This window comes from Necator americanus, chromosome V (assembly GCF_031761385.1).
Source record: "Necator americanus strain Aroian chromosome V, whole genome shotgun sequence".
Classification (NCBI taxonomy): Eukaryota; Metazoa; Nematoda; class Chromadorea; order Rhabditida; family Ancylostomatidae; genus Necator; species Necator americanus.
Window position 1 is genome coordinate 32,615,073 of NC_087375.1, and position 27,833 is coordinate 32,642,905.

Below are 27,833 nucleotides of genomic sequence, written 5' to 3' on the forward strand. Positions count from 1 at the left end.
ACACACACACACGGACTAAGCTCGTTATTATATACCAGCCTGAACGTACGGCTAAAGCCGGACTTCAGGCTTATTTTGGTGTTCGCTTCGCTCGCCTTCACCGATCAGTAAAAAATAACAGTAGCGACATTCTTTGAAAATTAGAATTGCTTTTTTTCTATCAACGCTTTCTTCAATTTTTTTATCCGAAAATATAAGCACAGATAAAAGATTTTATGGTTTTTCCCTAAACGCTTTTATATTTGCAGAAGAATAGAACTTGATTTAACGTCTATGTTCCTCTCAAATCTCCATATTTTGCAAACATTATTCGAAGTATGAGTTTCTTACGTTCTCAGCTATGAGCAAAGAACGAAGTGCTAACATGAAATAAAGAATTACTCTCGTAGTGGTTATTCATTATCATTCATTATGTTCATTATTTATTCATTATGGATATCACTTTTGTAGTGATAAAATTAACGTTCTACGTGAGATCGCGTAAACGTTGGCTACTATGTATTGTGTTTAAGCAGCCGTTCGCAGGTGCTTTTCCTCTTGTTGAAGAAAAAATGTTAGCAGCATCACGGGACATGCTGGGAAATCCGAAGGAACCACAGAAACCCATGCTACTGCGTTGGGGCACAGCAATCTGGCTCCGGAGCACGAATTCGACGCCACAATACCCAACCTACACATTTTTACCGCCTTGGGGTCCAGCGCACCAAACCGACGCCATAATATTTCCTCTCTTTTTGGAATTTCTTGACTGAGACACACACACATACACAGACTCACACAGGTGACTAAGCCCGTTATTATATAGCATGACAGTTTGCAAATCTGGAAGTATACATTCACATAAAAGTTTATTTACTCTCACTAACATATGAGAGAAACAAACTTGCCTTATCAAAGCCAACATACATAGCTACGTAGCTTTAGACAATGGTGAAAAGGTAGAGTGCTCGCCTGGCAGGTGCATGGCGATGGTTCGGCACCTCACCGCTGTAGAGTTTTGCATCATTATGGAGTATTTTCGTGACACATTTAAAAGCATCACGCGAAATATGGGTTTTCTTCCTGTTTTCTATAAACAGTTATCAAAGAATGATGTAAGAATAACGTAATGTAAGAATGATGCATAAAATGACATGAAAGACATCATCCTACTGATAAAGTTAACGTTCCACGTCAGATCACATAACATCCTGCTACTATTTAAACAGCCGTTTGGATACGCGTTTCCACTTTCTGAAAATGGCATGCTACAAACTTGAGGCGAACGAGGGGGACTAGGCACGCGGAGAAGTCATAAATGTGAAAAGCGAAGCGCCCAGTGGCCACGGCTGCAGCCATCTACCTTTTACGACATGCACACGAAGTTATTGTGCACCAATCCGACGCCGCAAAACCTGTCGCAGCCCATTTTATAGCTATCTGGGGCCGGCGCACTATATCGACGCCGATGGACCCGTCACACTCCCTTCTATAGCTGTCTGGCGCTGGCGCGCCAATCCGAAGCCGGTGAACCCATCGCACCCCTGTTTATGGATATCTGGGGCCGGCGCACTATTTCGACGCCGGTGGGTCCGTCACATCCCATATTATAGCTACCTGACGCCGGCGCGCCAATCTGACGTTGGTGAACCCGTCGCACCCCCTTTTCAAATTTCGTGACTGACACACACACGTGACAGAATAAGCCCGTTATTATATTTCATGATCATTTTGGCATCGAAGGAGAGTTTGAGGCTGATGGTCGAATATTTTCTAAATGTAGAATTGACGCGTTTAGAAGGAAAACTCTGTAATCTTTTGCCTTAGCTTATAATAAGAAAAAGGAAAGCGTGTTTGATGCCGAATTTTATGAGAGCAACGGAGCTGAAGCAGCAATGTTTGACTTTCACTTTCCGCTGTTCTTGCTCATGATTTCACATTGTGATTTATCCAATAGTTTCCTTCTTCTGTAAACCTTAATGAAGATACGCATAATATTTTATGCTAAAATGAACTATTAAAGAAATACTATACGAGAGGGGTGGAGAGTTGGCTGGGAACAATGACCCGTCAAGACGACGAGGCTTATATTTTATTTGCTTTTGCGCTGGGATTCTCGATAGCTTCAAACAGAGGTCTGAAGGTTGACTTCGATATCAGTCACTTACAAAGCTATACCACAAATTCGGCTGTTCTGACTCGACTGTAACTTTTGAAAAGCGAGGTGTGTGAACGTTCAAGTGAAACTTTTTCTATATTAAGCTACCTACAAACTCTGGAAGCAAACTGATAACGATACGTCAGGCAAAAAAGGCTTAGTTCTGCGCATATCAGGGCACACTACGCATTGCAGCACGCAGATTAATTGCATGGGAGATCCATATGCAATTGAAACGAAATCACCCACGCAGATAATAAGTGTGCTCAAAAAGTCGAACGAAAGTATCCGTCGTAGTATCCGACGGTAAATAATGCTGCTTTGCGTCTAGACCTAGCGCATCCATGACCGTGCGTACAAATTATTTTTAGGTGGAGGTAAGAAACAGAATAACTTTAATCAGCCCATTTGTGGACTACAACCGCTTTACTTAGACCAACTGATTGAGATCCATCAAAATGAATGACCAAAATCTTTGGTGCAGATGAAAGGTAGGAGCGTAGTTAGGACTCACCAGCTCTGCCTCCTTTTTTTGCGGGTAGTTGATTTTAATCAAGATTTTACCCGTGAAAATACATTTCATGCCCCAACATTTATCAAAGTCTCCGTCATTGAAGATAATAATTGTTTTATGCATTGTTTTCTCCTTCTGAAAGACATCACCCATTAATATGTGGGTGATAATGTCCTCAATCTAATAGCTGATTATTTCAGACAGGTCGAAAAATAATGAAAATAAAAATGGAGTGGACCAAAATGGCGCGAAATCGGAGCTCCATTATGAATACCTCTAACATCGTTCTTGCAAGGTATAATGCGTAACCTATCGAAGTCCATGAATATGGGTAATCTGAAGTGAAGACATATTCCCTAAAATACACAAAAATCACAGTGCTTTACATTATTTTCTGGGAATGCGAGATTGACATCCTTATTGAGTCTTTATTGAGTTGTTCTGGGATTCCTCTAATTTCCCACTAACACAGTGTGGTTAAGCTACGTTTCACGCATTAGGTTCGTAAGCTATGCTCAAATTTGGCTCAACATTCTTCGCGCTAAAGTCGTAAGACGGTGATACACAGAACCTTTCTCCTACAAAAAGCAGCTACATCAGTGGCAACAAGAAAGATTTCGTAAAAACATATGTATTGCTCTGATATTCACGCAAGTCTCGTCTCTCAAGTCTCGTCGCTAGAGGTTACCATATGCTTGATTCTTCATAGTAACGCTGCTGAATATGATAAGAGGATAGGGTGTCTGGCTCTTATCAAGCCGTTTGGGATGTGCCTCCACGTTCACTTCAATTCAGAATGGTTTGAGGTTTCTAACTAACGTGAAGGCTAACGAATGTGTCGAGATAGTGTTTATGCTCTCAGACAAGTCTGGTTCCAAGTTATTGACTCCGGAGATATGAAAGATTTGGTTGGCACTAGGACGGATTGGAACCTCCGATCGATAGTGCAGACACAGCGAAAACTCTTACCGATTGCGTCACACCTGCCTCTGACAGGGTAGAAAACTTCCGAAAACTGGCCAACCTGTATTCTATTCCTAGAGACGTTGAACGATTTCCTTTGTTTCATTTCGTTTAAGATCATCAACGTTTTGCTGAAACTTTTTTTCGCTTTCTTGAGCAAAGCGAATCGTGTCATTTTTCTTCCTTTTTGGGATGTTACCGGAAGCATCGAAGAAGATACAGGACCTTTATTCCAATATACGAACAAAAGGAGAGAAAACAGAAAACAGTACTCCGCTGACTTGTATGCAAGGCTGCCTCCCTCCAGCGTAATTACGGCTGCCGCTCCACCAGTTCGCCAACCTCTATGACCGCGGCGGCGGTGCGGCACCATCTACACCCCGAAGCTGCGAACTGGGAACGGAACAGCAAGAGAGTAGCGAAAAGCTAATTGACGAAGCAGGTTGTGTCAGAGGACCAAGGCAAACTGGGTTCATGTTATTGGAAAATAATAGAATGTAATAGATTTTTTTATCTCACTCAAAGATGTATTATTATAGCTATGTCAAAGTATGATGAGACCAATCTTCCGAATTTCGGGACAAAAGTGTTTGGCCGTCAAACTCGTCCGATCTCAATCTTTTGGGCTTTGGTGTCTCGTCAATTTCAGAGCAAAAAGCCTGTACTTTTAAGTACTTAAAGTTTACTTAAAGTTAGTTAGTTAGTTTACTTAAAGTTTTTAAGTTTTAAGTAAGTAAGCGCGCATAATCAAAAATTTCCGGAAGAGATTGGATGCTTGAGTAAAAGCTAAAGGCCGTCGGTCATTCTTCATGTGATGTGTGAGAGCATAGAATAGAATTTTCCGACTATTGAACCAAAAAGATTTCTTATTGGATTAACTGATGCAAAGTTGGATAGTTTTTTTACGTCACACTTCAAGTTGACCACGCTGTTGAGCTCCTGTCAAATATTCTGATGGTTGTTATAAATTTTCTTATACTTTCTGTTATTACTACAGCTATAATCCTCTATTCCTACAAAAAATCATTATAACTGATCAAGTGTACAAATAGACACCTCTGTATTTCCCAAATACGCCTTTAGATGCAAAGCATGTCTCCGAAACGTTAGTCGTCAGGCGTTGGACTTGGATTTCAATTAGGTAGCTGAGCAAAGATAAACATTTCGAAGTGGAATAAACCCAAGAAGTGTGATATGACAACGAAGAGATAGTTCCTAGCCGATGTTTAATACTCACTTAGATTAATGGGAAGACGCATCGGGATGGCCATGGTGTTAGTATTACGTAGCGGAAGAAGAGCAACGATGTTGGGTCCTTATTCTATGCCTCCGCTATTTAAGAGTAGTATCACACGTCTGGCGACAACGACTTGATAATACTCTTGGATTGCTTTTGTTGCTACCATAGTCACTGTCGACATTACCTTCAATGAATAATGGGGTCGCTTATACAAGTCTGATAGTTACCCGCACGTGGTGGCCCTCCGTTTACTGAACACAGCTGTCGTTCGGCACCATGCCAGAGCTCATATTCTGAGAGGTCGAATGAGGAAAATCTAATCTTTTTCAACAAACGTCCGTCTCGGAACAGTGATCTGCCAGTCGCTGTCAGGTAAACTCCAACAAGCCGCTCTATACAGAATACTGTGGTATCTACCTGCACCGTTACATCGCGATAAACACGCATCAGGAATCCTTCATCTTCATCAGGTTCGACAATTACACTGTCTATGGCGCCGATGTGAATAAAAGGAAGGCAGGAGACCTCGCAGTAGGTGTCAGGAACGACTACAATAATGTAATGGAAGAGTTTGATTCAACGTCGTCAAGATGCGCTTTTGAACAACAATGTGATCGCTTTGAACCGATTGCGAGATTGCAGAGGACTCAAGCCCTTGATCGTAGCTGCTCATGCAACCACGAAAGCCGTTGAGACCCACAATGACGCGTTCCATGATGAACTTAGTACGTCGATATCCAAGATACGAAGCCAACAGGCGGTAACTGGTGCGAGTGCGAGGATAGGATTTGATCAACAGTCCGATGTGCTTGGATGGTTCTGTCCCATAGAGCGGACAACGGAAATCGTCTGATAAACCTTTGCGAGCAGACGAATCTTATCATTGCACCTACGTTTTAGAGGAGTCATCGACGACATCAGCTTACGTGGTAAGGGACAACCCCAATAACGTCAGAAGAGCAGTAAAAAAGCGGAAGATGCCGACTCTCAAGCGCCAGCTCGATTGCTCTCTGAAAAAGAAGATCGCTTTGTTGGGTGTACGCAGATCTCGAGCCGTCTGGGACATCGCATTCGAATCCGACCATTCCGTAGTTCTTCTCAGTTTTATGGTACGGTTTCAGAAAAGGAATAGTGGAGCTCAACTGATGCTTGACTTAGCAACAACTGATCAACTGATGCTTGACTTGGCAGGTCTAAAAAACGAGGATTGCAGAAAGAAGTTCGGCCAACGAGTGTCGATTAATATTGGATTACCAGGACCAGGAAGAGAATGGACGACGCTGACTCTCTCACTAAACGCATTCAAAATGCTGCAAAGCAAACGCTTCAAGTTTGAGCACCGAGGAAGGAATTCGCCTTCGCATCTGCGGAGACAATATCCACGTACGTCAAGAACATCAAGAACGGAGGAACTTGAGAAGACGTGGAGGACAAGAACTCGATAATGGCCTATACTCTGCTGAGACAGAGTATAGGCCTGTCCTAAACTAACGGAATCGCTGCCGGGGAGGCAACCCTGGCCATCTGGAGGAAAAATTTCAACACTTTGCTGAACCGTCAAACACCTTCAGGTCCTAAACACGTCAAGGCTCAGACAGGCATGCACCGCGGAAAGAACAACCTACGGAGTGGAGCTTTTGGCCTGTATTCAAGAAATAAAGAATGGTGGAACTTGTGAGATCACGAAGATCATCCGTTTTGTATGGATTGTCGAAAGGATACTTGACCCGCGATGACACGTTATCAAAACTCTTCTCCACAAGAAGCTATCCTCCATGTAACCCAGGAATTACCGAAGAATATCACAGCTGTGTGTAATGTACAAGGTCTTGGAGCGGATCATGCTGGATCAACTAATCCGACATCGCAGAGAAAGCAGCCGCTACGAATAAGCCGATCAGCTATCGCCCTAGTCAGTTGACGACTCATCAAGTGTTTGTTGTGAGAAGAATGATTGAAATGTGACAGCGGTATTCGAAGCCTCTACAGTTAATTCTTCTGAACTTCGTAGCCGCTTTCGACTTTTCTCGCCAAGACCGTCTTCTCAATGCGCTTTCCGCCGATGCTGTTCCAGGAACATTCGTACGCCTAATAAACGACATGAGTAGAAGAAAATGAATAGAAGAAAAGAACTGCTGCTGTCCTAACACCAACTGGGTGTACTATATCGTTGAAAGTGGAAACGGGAGTGAGACAAGGGGAGTGGCGGGACCCTTTCTGTTCAATTGTGCTGTCGATGACATAATGCAAAGAACAGTTTAGCAGTGCCTCGCCGATGTCCGTGGTAGGACCGTGTGCGCGTCCCTTGGTGGATTTCCAGTACGCCGACGATGTAGTATTATTCGCCTCTAGCGGCGCGAAGTTGCAGCGTTGTTACCAAAGTTGCAGCTAATTGTAGCTAATTTCGATACAGGTTGCAACCTTGTATCGAAATTAGCTACAGCTCACGCACTGCGACTCCGCCCTCATAAATGCATGCAAATGTGGGCCTCCTCGAGATCGCCAACGGGAATCAGGGTGGACGGACAACCTATGAAACTCGTGGATGAGCTCTGTTATTTGGGCTGTATACTGAAAAACGATGGCAGCTACGAGACAGATCTTCAGCAAAGATGAAAGAAAGCTAATTAGGCAGCTCGCTGACTAAGTGCTTGTGGTCGACCCCGTCGCCAGCGAAGTCAAGCTGCTAGTCTAACTATCCGCCATTTGCAATCATTGTGTAACTTGGGCAGCGCCGTCGACGACGGTAGAAAAACGAGAGCGCATGGGAAGCTATTTAGACGACCCTTAGGCTACTTTTGACCGATGGTGTGCCATAACAAAAAAAAAATTTATTTGAATGTGGTTATGTTGTACTGACGAATGACACGTGGACGACATCAACATCTTTCGGAAAAATCTTCCTGGTTGTAAAAGAAACTTCTGGAACGAGATGGTTAAGGAAGTTGACAGTCAGTCCACTTGAGACGTAACGTTTCGCTGCTTATGTCGTAGCGACGAATGACCGGATTCTATGCGAACTCTCACTGAAGATCGAACAGGATGGGGTTGGATATGTTAAGTGATGACACAGCCTGGCAAAAATGGGGATAGCCGGATAATTAGCCTCATTTTTTCCTTGTATATACCTGTCCAAAGAAACCCCTAAACCAGCAATGCCCCAAAATTTGTGTTTTATTGATATACTCATTTTCATTTGCTTTACACTTCAGGTATACCATCAAAACTCGAAATGATGGGCAAGGCTCTTCTTTTCTTCTTCTCCAATATGTGTTAACATAGAATGACATAGTTATCACCACTATTGACTAAGATGAAGGTAGCATCCTATCATCGTATCATGTTAATATATTCTATATATTAACTATACTATATATATATACTATATATAACTACCAAGGACTATATATGCAGCCGCGTTGGTATTGGTGACTGGATTACACCTGAGAGAAGAGCACAGCTGAGTGATTGGAAACCACATGAGAAAAGACATAGCAGCCGCAAAGCAGTAAGAATTTTCAAACATTTTTTATTTTCATGTCGATTTCCTCTGACGTTTTTGGGAGCGCTGCTTCAGTGACACTGTTGATTACTACTAGTCTGTAGCCTACTACAGGTAATATTACAATTTACCCCTTATAAAGGATTATTAATCACATTAATGCCTCGTTTTCAATCTCATAGTCTTCGTCGACGAGGATCATACAGTTACTTGCAGTTTTACTACTTTTTGAGCTGCCCTATTACAATCCCAGCAGAATTCACTCAGTTTTCGCCGTCCTTTATCGCAGTTTTGCAAACAAGATTTAATTTTCTCTTTTTTAAAATTTAAATTCTACCTAATCGTATCGAAGCATGTCATAACACATGTCACAATTGTATGTGATTTCCGTCAAAGTTTTGATCTTGCCTTCTGAAGGTTGTAAACTAAATCACTTCTGAAGATAAAGATCAGGCTTTTTTTCGCGCAAAGTTATGAAACTTATTGGTTCGTCATGGAAGGTTCGAGATAAACAACATTAATGGACATGTTTTCGACACCAATGAGAATGTTCAATTCCTTGATCTATACATCTTATCAATCATCTTCGCACAATTATTGTTGGCAATCCATAGGTTCCTCTTTATCAGCAATAAAATTGGGCTGGTAGTTTAATGGCTAAGGGCATTTCAAGCTGAATCATCTGTCAAATGTTTATAGTAATTCTTCTCTTTGTGCACTTTTATTAATTCAAATGTTCTTCGCGGTCACTGTTCTCGTTTATGAATATGTGTTACAATGAAGTACAACTTACTCAACCAGGAATTTCACTGTGCACAAATATTGAGTGAGGTGAAATACCTACCGAAACTTATCGCGAACTGTCTCGTAATCGCTCATTCCAAGTGCAATTTCAGACTCGTCAAGTACCACAACAATCCCAACCCTAACGTTTTTGAGGTGGTCAACAACTTTCAGCATAAATAGTTTCTGCTGCAAAAGGTTGCAAAATCTCTAGATAAAGCTGTACATTAAGGTAGACACAAATATTTTTGAACTAGAAGATATTCGAGAAATGTCAAGTTTCTCACCTCTTTCCATCCTTCGGGTCTGACAGTTCCGCTTCCATCCAGTATGAAAACAATAGACCTGGACTCTTTCACAGTTATACATTCAAAGCACACAGTCCCCTTAGATACACTATGTATTTTTCAAGGCAGGACAAAAACTAGCAGAAGACCGGAGGCAGAAACCTAACTGCAGAGTTTTTTTGTGAAACTGAAGTAACAAACTATACTCACCCACGGATAGTCGGCGTACTTTTGGGGATCTCTTACTTTACCATCCAGTTTTGGATTCTTACATCTACATTGGCCCTGCACGGTGTCAAAGTAAGCCGCTGGATTACAAATGTCAGTTCGGTTGCGAACTGGTACGTTTGGAGGATTTCCTGTGAACAAGAGTTTCATACTAGTACTGGACATATCGGAAAATCGATAGTAATGGAGCCTCGAAGGAATATGTTGAAGTCCAAAAAAAAACTAAATCGCAACACGCAGTTTAATCCGTGTGTCAAAAAAACTTAACAAGAGCCAGAAATTTTATTGCGATTTTGATGGTCTATAAACAAAAAACACTATCATTTTTATTTTTTTCTGTCAGTGTGCCTACGAAGCGTTCAAGAAAAAGGGTATTTTCTTTATTTTGGTATTAATTTTCTTCACAGCCCTAAATAGAGGTGGATTCGGACAGTCTCACGTTCATCCGATCTGTTTTAAATGTTATACATCACCCTAGTGTTTCGATAATAGTTTAAGAGATCAGAAGCTAAAGCTATAGAAATTCGATTTAGTCTCACGTAACGTTCCGTTGGATTGGCCCCCTCCTTCCGCTTGTAGCACACGCTTGTTGCTAACAAATATGCGAGCGAAAGGATACGCTTGTTTAGGATGCAGCGGATACAGGGATAAGGATACAGCGAAATTATATAGGGTGTGCGGACGTGACATCAGGCAATAACATTTGGCAGAACCGTACGAGTGACAAGAACTCATTCGTTGTCGAGAATTTCTCTTAATCATAAGGTTTCTTTCAAGAATCCAAGACGCCATCAATACTTTCGGTGTTGTCCTTTTTACTTTGTGATCCAGAATACTGCATTCCACATCGTCATCTTTTCTGTTGTATGCCTCACATAAAGTGGTGTTATCAAGCTTTACATCGCTTTCTCGCTATGTGTTGCATAATTTGCTCCACAAGATTCGTAGCGGTTTCTCCAGCATAAGTTGCGTTGCATATCAAACAGTCAATCTCATGTATAATTCCCAATTTGTGCGCAGTTGCCTGTTTTTTTTGTGGACAAATGAGACATAGTTTCTATATCCAGTATCTGATATATAATCAGTTACATGACGTACAACATGTTATACTACTTCCGATAGCTCAAACTTTGAGTTCTACTGAATGGTTCAAACTGAAGTCAGCAGCGGAAATCTTGTGAGCATTATTTTAAACGAAACGGACCGAGAGGGTAAACAGGTCACATTCTAAGCATTTCAGGGTCGTTTTCGGTACACTCACTGATCTTGTCAGCTGTATCTTCTTCAAGCGACGATACTATTTCCTGCATTAAAGAGGAAAAACTACTGTTTAAACTATGATGGCATCAACCGTAGTCCATCAGGTGGAGCTTTTTGTTGCTATTTCGAATACACTTACCGGCAGGCATCGAAGCCGAATGTCGCGCAACCTCTAATAGGACACCAACGCCCACACAAGAATTAGAAACACCAACGCCATCACCATCCAGCCAGCCGTCAACAACGCCAGGCAGCCACCAACGCCATCGACATCAACGTCCACCTACAGCGCCACACCAACAACACCAGCCCGACCACCAGCAGCAGCAGTCAGCCACCTACAACGCCCCCGACCAGCCCTGCAACAACGCCAGCTCGTAATCTTGTCATCGAAGCCGCTCGCAGAGGAAAAGAAGAACGTTGAAACACTCGTGATAAAATACGCATGATAATTAAACTCATTGTGTGTTTAACGCTGATTTCTACATGTCTTTACTGTCTCTCATTGCAGCGCAGTGTCATCATACCGATGATGATCATCTATGGTGACCTCACTGCGACTCAAGTAGTTTGGGCGTGGTCCGCTTATAGCAGCTCTTGATTGATATGTGTTACATATACTTCGCCTTCGTTGTTCACGAGTGGTCGTCTGGTTGTGGCAATAAAGATTCACTGAACTACCTATTGATCCATCGGAACGATACGTACCAACATCCCAAGAGTATTCGCATCCCACATTTCGAAATTTTGAAAGCTAACCAGAGTTGGTTACGTATATAACAACAGAGAAAGGTCAGTTTATTAGTACCTTTTCTTCCACTCGCTCAGAGAATCAGGAGCGCTCTTCGTTAGTACACCGCAGAAAAGCATCAACTCCTCCTTTCAAAGTCTGCGAGGTGAGACCCTAGTCCATATCAATCAACTAGTGGGGACGAGTTGATACTACGACATCATATTGTCGGTTGTGCCAGAAACTAAGACAAACGCTCATCCCTGGTACAAATTCTTACCTTTAACATTAGACATGTTTCGCCACAGCGTGCTAGGAACAAGAGAATCCAAAATGAGACGTTAGAAATCGCTTCACAGCTACGATGTGTCCTCCGTGATGACTGGCACAGCCCCGGATTTCTATATTTCTACCACATCTATTCCAACATGAAAAACGGTTTCACGAGAATTGTCCCACAACATTAATCCCGGATGATTAAGCAGCACTTTTAAAAAAAGCAAGTTAAGTTAGAGTAGACCACCAAAAAAGAGGAACGCCTTTCCTTCTCAAGCAATAGAATAACCCCTTTAAAATGCCTGGGCCTTCGAAGGAACGAGAATGTGAAGTCAATTATAGATGTTTTTGTTTTAAACAAAGTTTCAATACACACTGTCAGTACGGAAAATGAAACGCCGTTTGTAAAAAAAAATAAATGTTCTGGCTCAGTGACGGACGAACAGTCATAAAGGATGTTCCATTTTTCCAGAATTTTTACTAATCACCTGTATTAGATTTCCAGAATTTCAAGTGCTTCGTGATTGGTAACACAAAGGTTCGTACCGTAGGTGCAAACTAGCGGTCGACGTGCAAAAGTTGGAATATCAACGTAACCACATTTGTATATTCCAGCAGTCGTGCGAGGAAGATCGGCGCAAAAGTTACTAGGATATTCGACCCTCCAGTCTATTTCATTGAGCACCTGCAACTGAATGTTTTGATTTCGACTGCAATAAAGAAACAAAGATTTCAAATCAGGTCGTCACAGCACATTTGTGACCAACAAATTAGTGAGGTACACTAAATCCCAAGAAAAAGAGAAGTCATTGAAGTTTACTTTAGATTTGGTATGCACTTCACTGAAAATTTTCACATGTCGAGAAGTCTATATTATATATCTAGATTAAAGTGTCTGAGTTTTTTGTTCTTAGAAGCAATATCCACGGGAACATTTTTCTTTTTTCTATGATTTCAGGTGAACAACAAAACACTAGAAATTTGCACAAGTTGAATCCCATCACAAGTCAAAGTTGGTTATTATCTCCATATTTTTGTGTCCCATTCACTTGTTAGGGCGCTGAGTTACGAAACAGAGTTAGTTTTTCCTTGGGACCATGCCATTTATCCTTTCCGTCAGATTCGAGTGGATGATTCTGACTTGAAAAGAAATAATTTCAGTGTGTGTAGTACTGATTTCTACTGCAATTTTATGGATCAATTCATATCATTTGAAGGATGAGTTCAAAGAAACTCGGCATTTCCCAAGAGAGACTTGAGAGACTAGAAATCGCAGCAATTCGCATTGTTTTCAGTTCTTCTAACTTCTTCTAACCAATGCAAAACTGAGGATTTTAATAGATTACCGCAGAATCGTAACTCTCCTTTATGAGTCAATTTAGTCGAACTTACTCACTTTTCCGAAATTCTTTCGTTGCCCATAGATTTTCGTTTGGAAATAGCTTCCTTTTGTAAGGTCAACGAACTATACAACTATATATAAACTAAATACACATATATCACGGGCGGTTAGAGGTCCGCTGTAGCCATACGGCCGATGGTTCGAAACCGCCCTAGTGCAAGCAAAGCCTTTCATCCTCACGTGGTTGATAAATTGGTACCAGACCTATCTGACAGGATAAAATACTGACTAGATCATCGGTTGGCTCCCGCAAGTCATTGGCCAACGCGCGTTCCAAAAAACCTCATCGATTACGAATTGGAGTAAAGAGTATCGATGCATGTACGCCAGTGACTTTACCCTTATACATATATATATATATATATATATATATATATATATATATATATATATATATATATATATATATATATATATATATATATATATATATATTTATATATATAATATATATATCATAGAAAGAAGTTAATTTTGATTTGTAGAAAAAATAGTTTTTTATTGTGCGACGTGAAGTAATTCCTAGAGCAACTACATCAATAACAACTCGAAACAGAGTAAAACAACAAAAAAGCCAACAGTGTGCGCTCGTTTTCGTTAGTAAGTTTCTGCGCAAAACTTCAGCCCGACTTCACTACAGAGCAGCAACTTTAGCTTCATTCTTTAAGGAAAACTGTACAAAAATTGTCTAAGCAAAATGTACATACACCTTCAGCTCCTTTGTTGTCTACAGAGTACCATGTTCTTCTCTGCGCTTTAAACATTTCCTCTCGTTGACATTTTTTTGCTTCCAAAAGGTTAGAGGCATCACGTCTTACTGTGGCACGGACCATCGAGGAACTCATCTGCAAAAGCAGAAAGATCGATGTTTTCAGGCAAATAAAAACCTATTATTGGAATTACATAAATTAATAACATTTTTTAAGTGACTAACGCAGTTCCACAAACGTGATCGTTATCTACCATTTGTCATTTACCTTACCTATAACTTCTATGAAGAGGACATATTGTTGGCTGATATGAATGGGAGCCACTAATTTCTATTACCTGCCTACAATTTGATAACTCCTCAGCTCTTAATACCTAATTCCCTCAGCTTTGAATGAGTTCGAGCGCTAAATCATCTTTGTGCCGGAATTGTGCGCGGGACTAATCCCTGTTCATTGTATTCGTTTTGCCGCTTTTACTTTGGCACATCCTGTTGCCACGCCATTGAGAGTAATGATTAAATAGGTACATGACGGTGTTTCATGCTAAACCATAGAAAAGCTGTCTTCTTCAAATAAGTGTGGGTGTTGGATTTTGATGCACACAACTTACCTTGCCAATTGTTTTTTCGCACTCATGTTTGTCTTTGAAGTCGCTGAGAGAAGCAAGATATCCATTGAAAAACATCTTAAACAGCGCACAGATTTGGATTTTTTTAAAGTAGGATGCATATAGCATGATAACTGAAATATCAAATAGTGACCAAATAAAGGTAAAAAAATGATAAAACTAACACTGCACGCGTCATGGAGGTCACGAATCTCTGGATTAAATTTCGATCCTCTGACCGCGTACATGACAGGCAAGTATGCGAATGGTCGTAAGTTGTCATTTTTGTCTCTTCCTGTCTTACATTGCAACCCTAGTGCTTTGCAACTTTCGTCCAATTCATCTACAACTAAAATGAGAGCAATTCTGGTTGTGAGGAAAATTCACTATTATAACTTATGATATGTACTTTGAAATGGATGAGATTTATATACAATACATGTAAAATAAAAGTTTTATCCATACATCCTATTGATATGTTTCTATTACATTAATGTTGTGCGAAATACTCAGTGATATTTATGGTAAACAGGTGATCAGATTTCAAATAATGCCATCATTAACTGGTGACACGAGTCTGCAGCAAATACTCAAGGTCTCTTGCTTGTCTGCGCTCAAATATTTTACAATTATCTGACAACTGACGTTTTTCATTTTTTTTTACTTTGTGTGTTTTAACAATAGATGGTATCGCCGCCTATACTATCTTCGGTGTTCAAATAAACTGATCTAAAGCAATTATTCACATGGATGGTGACGTCCATATCACCCCAAATAAACTTAGGTCAAGAAGAAAATAGCAGCATTTTTTAGCATTTTTTTAGCTCTTTTTTTCAGATACAATGCTATGCATGAACATTAAAAAACCGACGTCGTGTGACTTTGCAGCACGGTCGGCCGCCGCCGCAAGCTCTTAACTTGTCTAAAAAAAAGTACATGAAGCTGTTGACTTATTATCTCTCTAGTCAATTGTGCGATTTTGATGATTGTGCAAAGTTGTGGTTTGTGTTTACTTTGAACGTTTGTTGCAAGGAAAGAAATCATCAAAACAAAATAAAATCTCGATTCAGCACAACTCTGCCAGAGTTTTGTGAGATTCGCATTGTGCGTGGACAGGCGAACTTTGTTCGTGGATTAGAACAGTGCAAACTTTCGAAATTCTACTTTTCGTCCATTTCCACGGTGTAAATTGATTCTTTCGCTCTCTTATAGTACCACCTTCTCATATGTTCCTGTACTATGGAGCAATATGATATTTTCGGTCAGATTTTATGCACCTCCACAACGGTTTACCGCCTCATAGTGGCGTGGAGGTGACACTGGGCGTCGAGCTGCGATGCACAGCGGAGGTTCTTCCTCTGGCAGGGTCTCCCAAGCTGAAATGGAGTTCGACACATCCGACATTCCGACTTTTCGGAATCGGAAGCCTAGCTAAGAGTAAACCACTGCTAAGATTCACCACCGTCTTGGCAAAATGTCGCAAGGTGGTTCCCTGATCCATATAGGTTGGGCGACGACCTGTGGTGAAAGCTAAGTTCGCCGTGGCATGGCTGCTTAGTTTGGGGAAAAGTCTTTTTGCCACTCCAGCATATTCACTGCCTCAGTACCCTGCACACTGGGCCCTGCCGTCTCAGACGTCGGACGGTATGGCGACGGTGAGAGGCGATCAAATCTCAGGTTGCTTAGAACGTCATTGACTCTGGACCAAGGCGACGCACGCACGACTCGCCATGGAGACTGTCTCAGACTGTGTACTTACAACGCGAGAACAGTTTCCACAGACGCTGACCTGCATGCCCTTCTCGGAGCTGCAGAGCGTATCAAATTTCACGTGATTGCTCTGCAGGAGACCAAGTGCAGAAGGAGCGACGTACGACAGATGAATGACGGTATACTCGTCATTTGTGGAGAAAAGGTTCCGTCGCGAAATGTAGGCGGTGTTGGTTTTGTTGTGCACCATCTGTCGTCCATCTTATCGATTCTCACGAGATACTGTCACCTCGTCTGGCCATTCTTCGCCTCCGCCCTCTGCGCCAAACCATTAGTATCATCAACTGCTACTCACCAACATCCGCAGCTGATGAGTCCGAATTGGACGAGTTTTAGGAGGAGCTGGAGGAAGTAGTCCGCAATGAGAAGTCCTTCCACAAATTCGTTGTCGGAGACTTCAACGCAAAACTAGAAAAGGCCACAGAAGAGGAATGGAGGATTGGAAGATTTGGACTAGGGGACCGGAATGAAAATAGCAATCGTCTCGCTGGGCTGTTGTCCGCCGCTCGCCTCTTTCACGGGAACTCTCTTTTCATGAAAAAAAATCATCGTCGGTGGACATGGGATTCGCCGAATGGCGCGACTCGTGCGGAGATCGACCACATACTCACCAATCGGAGGTGGTGTCTACTTGACGTCTCAGTAGTACCATCCTTTTGTAGTGGTTCTGATCACCGTCTCCTTCGTGCGAAAATACGACCCAGCCACACGATGGAAAGGAACACCTGCTATCGGTAGCGAAGGAGAAAAGAAGTCGTCTATGACGATTGCGTACTCGAGGACTCCCTGTCCCAAGGTGACTGGCACATCGAGGAGGACCCAAACGTGGACTACGAGATGCTGCTCAGAGGATTAGGAGCTTGTGCTGAACGTGCCTCGAAGTCGCGCACGACAAACTTGGATCGAATTTCGAAGACCACCAAGGAATTGTTAGGAAGAAGGGCTTTGAGGCTTGATCCGAAAGCATCGCACATTGAGGTTAGTAGCAAACACTAGCTGCAGAAAAGCGTTGCAGGAGGATCTTTTGAAGTACAGACAGAAGAAGATTCTAGAAACAGCACAAAGAAGAACGAGTCTAAAGAAGTGCCGCAGGGATCTCCGCGAATATAATATTCCGCTAGCAGCCTTGCTGAGTGAAGACGGGACTCGCACGTCTTCTCGTCGTGAGATGGAAATCATTACGGAGAGGTTCTACTCGAACCTTTTCTGTCCATCAAATCCTGTGTCAAGCCCAATCATCCCCACTGGCGAAGCTCCACCACGGATTCTCCCTTCGGAAGTACGAGTCGCTATCAAGAGCATGAAACCTGGCACAGCCCCCGGACCTGATTTTATATCAGCACACTTTCTTCGGGCTGGTGGCCATCCGCTTCATGTAATCTTAGCAGCGCACATGACATCCTATCTTCAGAAAGAAAGGATCCCAGGCCAGTGGAAGACCTCGCGAACCGTTCTTATCCATAAGAAAGGTGACCGAGAGGCCCTTCGGAGCTACCGTCCGATATGCTTGCTGAGCGTGTTATACAAAGTATTCACCAAGATCATCCTCACACGCATATCTAGGACGCTGGATGAAGCCCAGCCTCAAGAACAAGCTGGATTCCGCCAAGGGTTCACCTGCTTGGACCACATCCAGACCGTGTCGAGGGTCATAGAGGTTTGCCGGGAATACCGCCTGCCCCTTGTTCTAACCTTCGTCGACTATGAGAAAGCCTTCGACAGCAAAGAACGAATGCAATACTGTCAGCGCTGGTCGATCAAGGCGTGGACGCGTCGTATTTGAGGACATTAGCCAATTGCTACGATCGATGGACGACTAAGATACAGCTTTTCCACCGCCCTCTCACCATACCCATTGGAAAGGGGGTACGACAAGGCGATACTATATCGCCGAAGCTGTTCACGGCTGCATTGCAATGGATAATGAAATCAGTATCCTGGGAAGAAAGGGGCATACGTGTTGATGGAAGATTTCTTTCGAACCTTCGTTTCGCGGACGACATCGTTCTCTTTTCGAGCAGTACCAATGAAGCAGAAACGATGCTCAACGAATTGAACGAAGCAGGGAAGAGAATAGGACTACGAATAAACGGAAAGAAGACACAGTTCATGAAGAACGCCCACTGCGAGGACGGAGGAGTACAACTTGAAGGCTTCCAAATCGTGAAGACTCCGTCATATAAATACCTCGGACGTTCTAAGAACATGGAAAACGACTTGAAGGAAGAACTGAATAGAAGAATGAGAGCTGCATGGGCAGCATTCGCAGCCGTCAGGGAAGCTACGGACCAGCTGACGGACCAAGATCTTCGTGCCATCTGTTCGACTCGACAGTCCTTCCAGCGCTCTGTTACGCAGCGGAGACGTGGGCAGACACCGAGGCCACGTCTAGGAAGCTACTTACTACCCACAGAGCTCTTGAGAGATGTCTCCTGAAGTTTAACCGGCGCACACAACACCTTGCCGGTCTTCGTAGCTCCGACTTAAGAAGAGTGTCCCGTCTTCGCGACCCAGCGGAATATGTATCGAAAGCAAAACATAGTTGGGCCGGTCACGAGAAGGATCGACGATAGATGGAATAAAAGAACGCTAGAGTGGATCCCAAGGGACGCTAAACGCCCCCGAGGGAGGCCGCCAACGAGATGGGGTGACGTGTTCGCTGCACTGATGGACCAGCTGAGAGCTCAGCTGGATACGGCTCAAGGACCTCGTCAACGTCACTCGCGAAGCTTGAGAACATCTTGGATGACAATGGCGAGGGAACGAAACGAGTGGAAGAGATACTGGGGCCCGCACGTCGAGTGAAGACGGGCCATCTAAGCATCTAAGTAAGTATCTAAGTATTTTATGCAAGCAGTTCAATACTATGCTCCTTAATTTATGAATAAATTGTTTTCGCCACGGCATTTTAAGTTGAATAATATCGTTTTTCTAGTTCCTTATTCGAAATTCTATTCTATTCTATTTTGAAATTCCTTATTTTCTATCAGATTTTCGCGGCCCGGCTATTTTCGCATCTCAACCAGGCCTATCCCTTAAGGATCTTCGGCAAACGAAGTGTTGGAAATGCAACATTTATGCGGTTGTTGCAAATTTCTTGTTTGGAGAGAGTCTTTTGCAATCAAATTAAAGATTAATATTGATCGAATTCTAACAAAAATAGAGATGGAATGACGAATGTTGTTATTTAATCCAATCGCTCTAGTTCTGTCAGGTGATGCGGTAAGATTCAAACTGTTTTCATCTAATACAAATTGTTTCTAACTTTCCATTTTTTGGCACGTTAAAGGCATCACCTCATGAATCTGAAATGGTACCGACTTTAGGAGGGGTATTCTTATACGGGATAGTAGATAACGGAGAGGGGTGTGGTTCCGTCCATTTCTTCCTAATCGCCGTAAAAAGAACAACCCGGAAGATGCGGCGCGTGCACAAGACTGGCGCGTTCCAATCGAACTCCTTGTAGAAAATAGTGCGCCGGAACGCTCGAAGCCGTATCTTCCAAGTCGTTTTCTACGGCAATTAGGAAGAAATGGACAAAATCACCCTCCTCCCCACAATCTACGACCCCGTATACGAATACTTCACCGAAAATCCGTACCACTCCAGATTCGTGGGGTGATGTCTTTAACAGCACGCAAACGGCGGTAGAGGATCGCAAAGGAGGTAGATGGCAAATTCTGCGAACAACAATGAAAGGAGGACGTAGCAGATAAAATCCAACATAAATGGAGATTTTGCACTTAACAAAAGTTGTGTTCTCAAAGAACAAATCAAATGTCTGGAATGCGACCGCTGAATTTAAAGCAATATTCTGAAAACATTCTCAAAATAGGAACTAGTTAGTGTGTTTTTTTTTGTAGAAGTGCTGTGAAAAGGTGTTGAGTAGTTCGTTCCTCCGTTCGTGTAAGATTAAAATTACCTTCCTCAAATATTTCCGCAGGTCTCGAGCACACATATGGATGCAAATCATCTTTGCTTCCATACACAGCAGTACCTCTCCGAATAAACCGCATTGCTCCGTACGACATCACAATTTTTATCGGTGTATCGCAGGGTTTTAGTTCTCTGCTAATTATTCCTGAATGTTTATATAGTTGTTTCCACTTAACGTTATAATTATTATATTATTGGTAATAATTATTATTACTGGTATTTTATACCCAAATCATCTGTTTCCGCCAAACTTTCATTGTTAAATAAGTTAGATTTGAGCTCAAAAGTGGTTCTGTTTCTACGACTGCTCGCAGATATAACTGTGCAACACTTTTGCAAAATTAAGTTCTCATAATCAATCATCGAATGTTGAAAATAATATGTTCGTGACTACTCGTGTATCTACTTATGCAGTTTGTCCAAAAATGCAATGTGTTCTTTCTAACCAATTCATCTTTGTGTACACCTAGTAGTCTATCCGCCCTCATCGTTGCCTGAAGGTGCGTCTTCTTTCGATGCTTGTTCTTTATTGTTATTGTTTTATTGTTATTGTTATTTAAGGACACAATGCCACACTATGCAGATATTGCCATGGTTAGAAATTCAAGGAATGAGCAAACTGCTCGAATTTAATTTTAAATTATTTGTGAAATACACCAGATCTCTTGGCACGAATATTCTGATTGACGTCATCTTCTCACTGACAAACCTTGTCCATTTTCTGGAGGTAGCGTAACTGGGTTAAGAAAATTACAAGCAGGTCCAGCGTTTCCAATCCACAAGAAGTCTCGACTTTTGTGATAGAGAAGTGCTAGAAAGTAAAGATATGAGCCAAAACCTGTCTACGCTTTATCTTGCAGGTAACTCAACACAAATTGGTCCTGTTTCCAGTACATCATAATTAAGCAGAAAAGTAGTCCTAATCACTAATAGTTGGAATAGCAACGAAAATTTCCCCTGCTTGAGTCTCATTATAATGATTTCCAAAAAAAAAAAACTACAAAAACCACTGAGGAAAAGAGCGGAGACGCGTGAATCTGCAACGAGAGATCTGACCAGGAAAAACAAGTTCAAGAAGGAAGTAATATTGTGCACAGAAGTTTTTGTTGCGATTACATATGATTTACAGTACCTATCGGGAAATATTCTGTTAGAGAGCTAAAGAAGCTGTTTGCCTCACCAACTATCCACTTTAGTTCTGTTCGATCTTCTATCACGTGTAATTTATAGCGTTTTCCACATCCACTTTTCGAAAAAACAGAACTTCCTCCTCGAACAGAAAAACACGATTTGCCTATCGAGATTTCGTCTTCATTGCAGTAGTAAAGCTTCTCTGAAATGGTAGTTTATTCTTTCTTGTTTCGCTTAATGTGGTAAATTTACAAATGAATCTCAAAGTGAAACTAATTTTACCGTAAGTACATAATGTTGGAAATCCTGGTTTAGCATCTTGTACTGGGAATGGTGAATTGTTTTCGCACATATCAAAAGCTGCTACATCATCCGCAGTTTCAATTTGATATGAAACTTCGCAAACCGTCCCCTAGAAAGTGTTTTCTAGAAACAATACTTAAAAGAATAAGAAAACAGATAGAAAAAAGTTATCGTTTTTTAAAATTATTTCTTTTCATTTGCAGTGCAGCACAAGGAGATCCTGAGCACAAATTTACGTGCTATTATGCTATATAATAACTACGTTATTCTGCTACATGCGTATACGTGTAGTGTGTTAATGTGTGTTAAACGAAATTTAAAGTTCTAGATTAAAAAAAACAAAGAAAGCTTTGTTAGTGATCCTAGTGGAATTTTCACTGCTCTGAATTTTTACTGATCCGTGAGGGCGAGCAGCTGAGCACGAACAGCAAGAATTCTTAAGAAGATCGAGTAATAGTTGTAAACACTACCTTCTCATATTTACTTTGAGTTGGTAAAATTTCTGTCAAAGAAAGTTATGGGGATATTACATTTTTTTTAGTATCTTTAGAGAAACATATCCTCAAGCGCAGTCGTTGTGTCAGAAAATGAATTATATGTGGTGGGTGGAAACAGTACTGCTCGAAAATGCGATAGGTCATCGATTAGGATATAAGTTTTTGTATGCTCTCTTCTTTGTGTCTTGAAACAAATTCTAGGCAATTATATGAGTGAAGAAAATATGCACTCCGAAATCGTTCTTGCGAACTTTTAACATATTACAAGAATGGATGCTAGAACACTGATAGAATGTGCGCCGACATGTTCATGTACCGAGAACTGAGAAACAATATTGATTACTCGCTAGAAAACAGGAGAAATGGTCAAAAATTTGAAATTCTCTGCAGACAACCTTTTTTACTTCTACATCTAATTAGGTAATTCATAAACACTGGAAAAAACCAAATTGAAAAGATCACCTTTAGTTTGCCAATACCAAAATGGAAAGGGTATACGCACAAACCCACGAACGAATCTACTGAAAATACAAAGATAACTTAAAGTCAACCACATTAGGGTGTTGGAATATGTTGCGAAGGAAGGAGTGTTTCATATTAAATGCAAATGACATGATTACGTGTTCACACTTCGCACCCATTTTTCCCTCTAACTTACTTGACTTAATCGACGAAGTGAAGTCATCGCCTGACGTGATTACCCGCATCTTCGCCGAGGTATGCCGTCCTTGAACATAATTTTGCTAAACCTTCTCGATCTTCTGCGAGAGTTTGCATGGAATCGATCCAGCCGTTGCTATTCCATATTTCGAAACCTTATGTCTCGCCTGAACTGCATATCCACACCGAGTGTCCTCAGGTCCCGTTTCACCGTCTCAGAACTACTGTTATCGGCCAGGAGGCCTCTTCCAGCTTGATTCCGACAGACTCCTCAAAACTCATTGGACAAGGGGATCTGCTGGTCTCCTTAATACATGATTAAAGAAGCAAAAACCATTTTCTAGCCACCTTCGATGGCGGTGCAAGATGTTGGTGGCTTCCACGTGTCATCCACCGGTACACATGTCCTCTTCCACGTAAAGCTCTCCATTTTGGCCTACCCTACGCCAGAAATATCAAGAATTTCACCGTAAACGGTGCTGCCCCAGTCTCCAATCCGTGAATCGTGATACGGCTAATTGCGGATAGGTAGACTCGCAGCTTGACTTCGTTGGTGATGGGGTCGGCCATATGCATTTTGTTATTGAGTCAAATGCAGAAATGACCTTAGCCTTAGCGCATATTTGCTGAACATCTTTGTTGTTCTTAAGCATAGATCCTAGGTAACAAAACTCATCGACTAGTTCGATTGGTTGTCTGTCCACAGTAATTCCAGTTCGAGGTTTCGGAGAAATCCACATCTGTTTGCATTTAGACGTAGTCCATAGGGAGCAGCCAGCTTTGTCACACGTGCCAACATGTTGGAGTTTCGTACTGCTTTTCGCGAGTATAACAACATCGGCGTCGGCGCACTCGAGACACGCAATCACTCAGTCAAGGGGCACCCTGGTGGTGCTAAGACGATGTTGGCAGGACACTGATCGACTCTTCTTCGCATAATGTCATTGATAGCCTTTTATCTTGCTCCAATCACCACTTCAAATGGTGCTATACATCCGGCTGGTGTTCGAACTGCAGCAGTTGTACGTTGATTCATGTCACCAAGCAAGTCAAGGAGCTTTTCTGGGACTCCATCGGCGCGGGGAGCGTTGAGTTTGAATACTGCTGCCAATTTCGATCACTCTCCCAACGATGAACACCTAGTCTAGCGTGAATCGACTAGGACAAAAGCCAACTTGCTCGTTGCGCACTGTTTCTTCGCGATGCTTAATAGGTTGGTCCAGGATAATCCGCTCCAAGACCTTGTACATAACAAACAACTAAGAGATTCCTCGACAGTTCTTAACTCGTCAGGGATAGCTTCATGTGGGGGAATTTATAATAGCGTGTCTCCACGTGTCAGATATCCTTTCGTCTATTCAAATTGAGCGAATAATCTTTGTCATTTCGTCTCCACCAGATTTTCCATTTTTTGGTCTTTTGGATCAAGACTAGAACCTCCGACTCGGTTCCTCGTTAACATCGTTATGCCGGTCTTTGAACGTGCTAGAGTTCAAGAGCAGACGGCGCTTGCCCTGTCAACAAGGTTTCAAAGTGATCCCTCCAAATTGGAAGGATTGCTCGTCCGACAGACACTCCATTGGCGGTGTTGAGGAAAGCGTACGCTTTCCGCGGGTTTTTGTCCTCCGACGCCTTTGCGAACTCCTTCACTCCTTCTCAACGACCTTGATGCACTTTCTGAAGGAATCCGCATCGCAAAGCTTCTTCCTGGTCCGTACGCCAACATAAATAGACACACTTTCATAGAAATTCGTTCTGCATTCTTCTTCTTTCGGACCTGCCACGTCGATTTTTGGTTGAGGAGGTACCTCTTGTGGAACCGTATCTTAAGGCTGAGAAGAACTGGACGGTGGGCAGAGTCGAAAGCGACTTCCCAAACAGCTCCAGATTTTTGGACATCTTACAGAGGAACTTTCCTCGTCAAAACGTAGTCGAGCTCATCGGCAGCTCAAGAGTCTTCATCTTCCGCTTGCGCTGCTCTTCAGAGAAAAAGGGTTGACCCCTACCACGTAAGCTGATGGCGTCGATCATTCCTCTTAAACGTGGAGGCGATGATGAGAACAGTCTGTTCACATAAGTTGACCAGACGGTCACCGTTGTCAGACGTGAGCTCTCCTCTGAATAATACCATTTTCCTAGCACATCGGATTGCTGTGCGAGTCCCATCTTTGCATTTGTGTCGATTCCGACAATGACCACCGGCTGGCTTGATATTTTAGACATCAACACATTTAGTTCATCATAGAGGCATCCTTATTGTTATCTTCAGTGGTTTCCGTAGGTACGTGGGCATGTATGATCTAGAGATTACGTCCTCTCCGATCCCGTAGTCGTACGAAGGAGCATCTAGACGACGTTGAGCCAAATTTCTCCACCAAGTTGTTGTAATCGTTACTCACAGCTATTGCGCAGCCAGCCACCTACTTTCTTCTCATTAATATCGACGCAGTATATGGTGTAACTTTCGATGTGATGACAGGCCGATCCCACATGTGTGTTTCCTGCAGTGCAGCACACGGCAAAGAGAGATATCGCTGAAACGTAGACAGTGCAGTTGTTGAAGCTCACTCGACAGTGTTCGGCTGTTCAGCCTGACGAAACAAATGGTTGTTGCCAAAGATTCCATGCTCCCTTCCACCAGTTGACCTCTCAGGTTACGGGCTTTGGCGATGTGTTTGACGACAACAACTTTTTGCAATGTGGAGGAACCTTTCGCCATATAACAGTGCAGGCACTCGAACGCCGGATTCCGTTTAGTTGAAACAGGGCCACCACGAGCAGGTAACAATCAGACTTGTATACACCGCCATTCTCCCGGCCCAGAGTACATTGAGTTCAGTGTTTTCAAGAGACGAAGGGGAGACTTGTTCACTTCTAAGGCACTTGGAAATTACGTTATACTGAATATTATAACATTACCATTATGTATATTGAGCCGCTGTAAACGTTTTAAATGAAAGAAAAATGTAAATTTATTTTTCTATGCTTTCGATTGATAAGGCCTCAGGGAACTTTTTCTGCATCAGGCAGAACTACGCTGCTTATCACTGCTTGAAGTTCCCTTTGTTATGTGCAAAAATTCATCTGTTTGGACACAAAATAATACTCGATTTTGGAGGATTCGGCTCCACTCAAATGAATCAGCCCGAGACTTCTGCGTATTCTCTCCTAGCAATTTTCGGGATCGCTCTATTGCGGTTATCAAAGTGCTTGCTATTAAGTGTTATTCGATGAATGCAAAAATCAAAATCTTACTTCCTCGACTACTGAGGCCGAAAATAACCACATAACAAGAATTTTCATCGAAGAGGAAGGATTATTATTTAACCAGTCTGAACATCCGGCACCAAACTTGGGCACAAAAAATACTGTTCAACTAGTCATCCATGTTGAATAATAATATTGGTGGCCAAATACCCACCCAACTTTAATCTGAATGTTCTCAACAGCGAAGCGTTCCCTCTTTTTTTGTGGAAATTTGAGCAAAATGGAAGATTTCACAGTTTTCTTTCTAAATGTGTTGGTTTTACATTAGAAGAACATTCAAACTTAATTTTACACCCAAACTCTTTCTATACCAACATGAACTAAAGACATTATTCGAAGAATGAGTTTTTCTCCCTTTTTCCGAACATTTGGCGCAGATTAGTGTGCTGACATGAAAAGACATGGTAATCATCATTATCGTACCGATAAAGATAATGTTCTACGTCAGATTGCGTAAACTGTCAGCTACTATTTAGGAAGCCGTTTGCATGCGTATTTTCAATTTCTGAAGAGGGAATGTTACTAACCTCGAACGTGCAGGGATGTAGACACGAGGAAGTAGATATGCGAAGGAATACATACGGTGAAAAGAAACACATGCAGCTCTCTCGGCTACAAAACGTTTCACAACGTCGCAATTAGTTCTTGATAAATCCAACTGGAGATTTTGCGCAACACTGGTGCACCGCTGAGCACCAATTCCAGGTCATCGGATTCGTCCACCCCCTTTTTTATAGCTTTTTGGCGCCGACCCACCAATTCGACGCTATGGAACCCATCTAGTATCAATTCAACTTATTTCTACAATTTCGCTTCAGACCACGCGCATATGTAACAGGCTAAAACCGTTATTATATAGCATGATTACGCCACTATCACGTGTCACATCATGGGCGCTTCGCAACATTTGAAGACAACTCGAATTTTTTTCAAACTTTTTTTTCAACGTAAGTATATGAAACATTGTAATCAACGGGTGAAACTATTACCAAATGTTTCTTATTAAGAGGTATTTGATTTATGCTGAAATAATTCAAAATCTTACTTCCGTCCACTATTGACGCAGAAAGTGACAGCATAAAAAGTATCTTCGTCAAAGAGGAGAAACCAGTTTTGTTACATTCTTTCCTGAAATCATATCAAGAGCAGTGTAAGTCAAGAAAGAAAGACTATCTCTAATCTCTCCATTTTATAAGTTTCCTCTGAACCTTGAGAAACGAGCCCGGAAGAGGAAAAAACCACAGCGACCTCTATAACCTTCATGTCTCTAGAATTAAAAAAAAAGATTCTTAATCGATCCTTCTTCACGACAGTTTTTTTTATCAACGGTCCTTTACTGTCAGACTTACGCGAATGCTAACGCTTTCGAAAAATATAGTCGCTCTCAAAATCAGCACAGCATTCTCGAAAAAAGTACAGGTTTAAATCCGGTGGTTACATTCTAGCGGTGGCCCTGCTTCCCCTAAACGCAATCAAGCATCTGTGGTTACGCTTTGGAGCATACGAGATATACAAGTGGAACTTGTATATAGCAAATGCTTCCAATACACTGCCAAAAAACTGCGGTCGTCAAGCACGCTACCAAAAGAGTCAAATTCGGGATACATGGAAAGTTTACTTTCCTGCAGGC

The 27,833-nt window shown here is 42.1% G+C and overlaps 5 protein-coding genes across 7 annotated transcripts in view; 4 read left to right on the top strand and 1 right to left on the bottom strand.

The window, feature by feature from the left end:
- The window catches only part of RB195_015898 (uncharacterized protein), a gene marked incomplete at both ends in the record, with an annotated part of 33,995 nt that overhangs the window by 963 nt on the left and 5,199 nt on the right, over positions 1-27,833 (bottom strand). The window contains 15 exons of one of the 3 annotated variants that reach the window (XM_064206827.1): positions 2,652-2,786; positions 2,926-3,007; positions 9,201-9,328; positions 9,427-9,525; positions 9,637-9,785; positions 12,467-12,605; positions 14,030-14,167; positions 14,643-14,717; positions 14,825-14,988; positions 20,332-20,490; positions 21,055-21,156; positions 21,526-21,678; positions 21,759-21,888; positions 22,739-22,797; positions 27,249-27,331. In XM_064206827.1, coding sequence (XP_064062708.1) covers positions 2,652-2,786; positions 2,926-3,007; positions 9,201-9,328; positions 9,427-9,525; positions 9,637-9,785; positions 12,467-12,605; positions 14,030-14,167; positions 14,643-14,717; positions 14,825-14,988; positions 20,332-20,490; positions 21,055-21,156; positions 21,526-21,678; positions 21,759-21,888; positions 22,739-22,797; positions 27,249-27,331 — 1,795 coding nt within the window. Of the gene's footprint in view, positions 1-2,651; positions 2,787-2,925; positions 3,008-9,200; positions 9,329-9,426; positions 9,526-9,636; positions 9,786-12,466; positions 12,606-14,029; positions 14,168-14,642; positions 14,718-14,824; positions 14,989-15,916; positions 16,044-20,182; positions 20,224-20,331; positions 20,491-21,054; positions 21,157-21,525; positions 21,679-21,758; positions 21,889-22,738; positions 22,798-27,248; positions 27,332-27,833 lie in introns of those variants that run through there. The other 2 variants (XM_064206828.1, XM_064206829.1) reach the window with 2 other exon arrangements.
- Positions 5,832-6,299, top strand: RB195_015899 (uncharacterized protein; the record flags this gene model as incomplete). Its single annotated transcript, XM_064206830.1, has 1 exon — positions 5,832-6,299. One exon carries the CDS (start codon positions 5,832-5,834, stop codon positions 6,297-6,299), a length of 468 nt encoding a protein of 155 aa, XP_064062710.1.
- RB195_015900 (uncharacterized protein) lies at positions 16,519-18,192 on the top strand (the record flags this gene model as incomplete). The annotated part of the gene is made up of 5 exons (XM_064206831.1): positions 16,519-16,683; positions 16,746-16,995; positions 17,072-17,143; positions 17,206-17,387; positions 17,449-18,192. The coding sequence occupies 5 exons, from the start codon at positions 16,519-16,521 to the stop codon at positions 18,190-18,192; spliced, it is 1,413 nt and encodes a 470-aa protein (XP_064062711.1).
- Positions 18,333-18,845, top strand: RB195_015901 (uncharacterized protein; the record flags this gene model as incomplete). Its single annotated transcript, XM_064206832.1, has 1 exon — positions 18,333-18,845. The coding sequence occupies one exon, from the start codon at positions 18,333-18,335 to the stop codon at positions 18,843-18,845; it is 513 nt and encodes a 170-aa protein (XP_064062712.1).
- RB195_015902 (uncharacterized protein) lies at positions 18,930-19,214 on the top strand (the record flags this gene model as incomplete). The annotated part of the gene is made up of 1 exon (XM_064206833.1): positions 18,930-19,214. The coding sequence occupies one exon, from the start codon at positions 18,930-18,932 to the stop codon at positions 19,212-19,214; it is 285 nt and encodes a 94-aa protein (XP_064062713.1).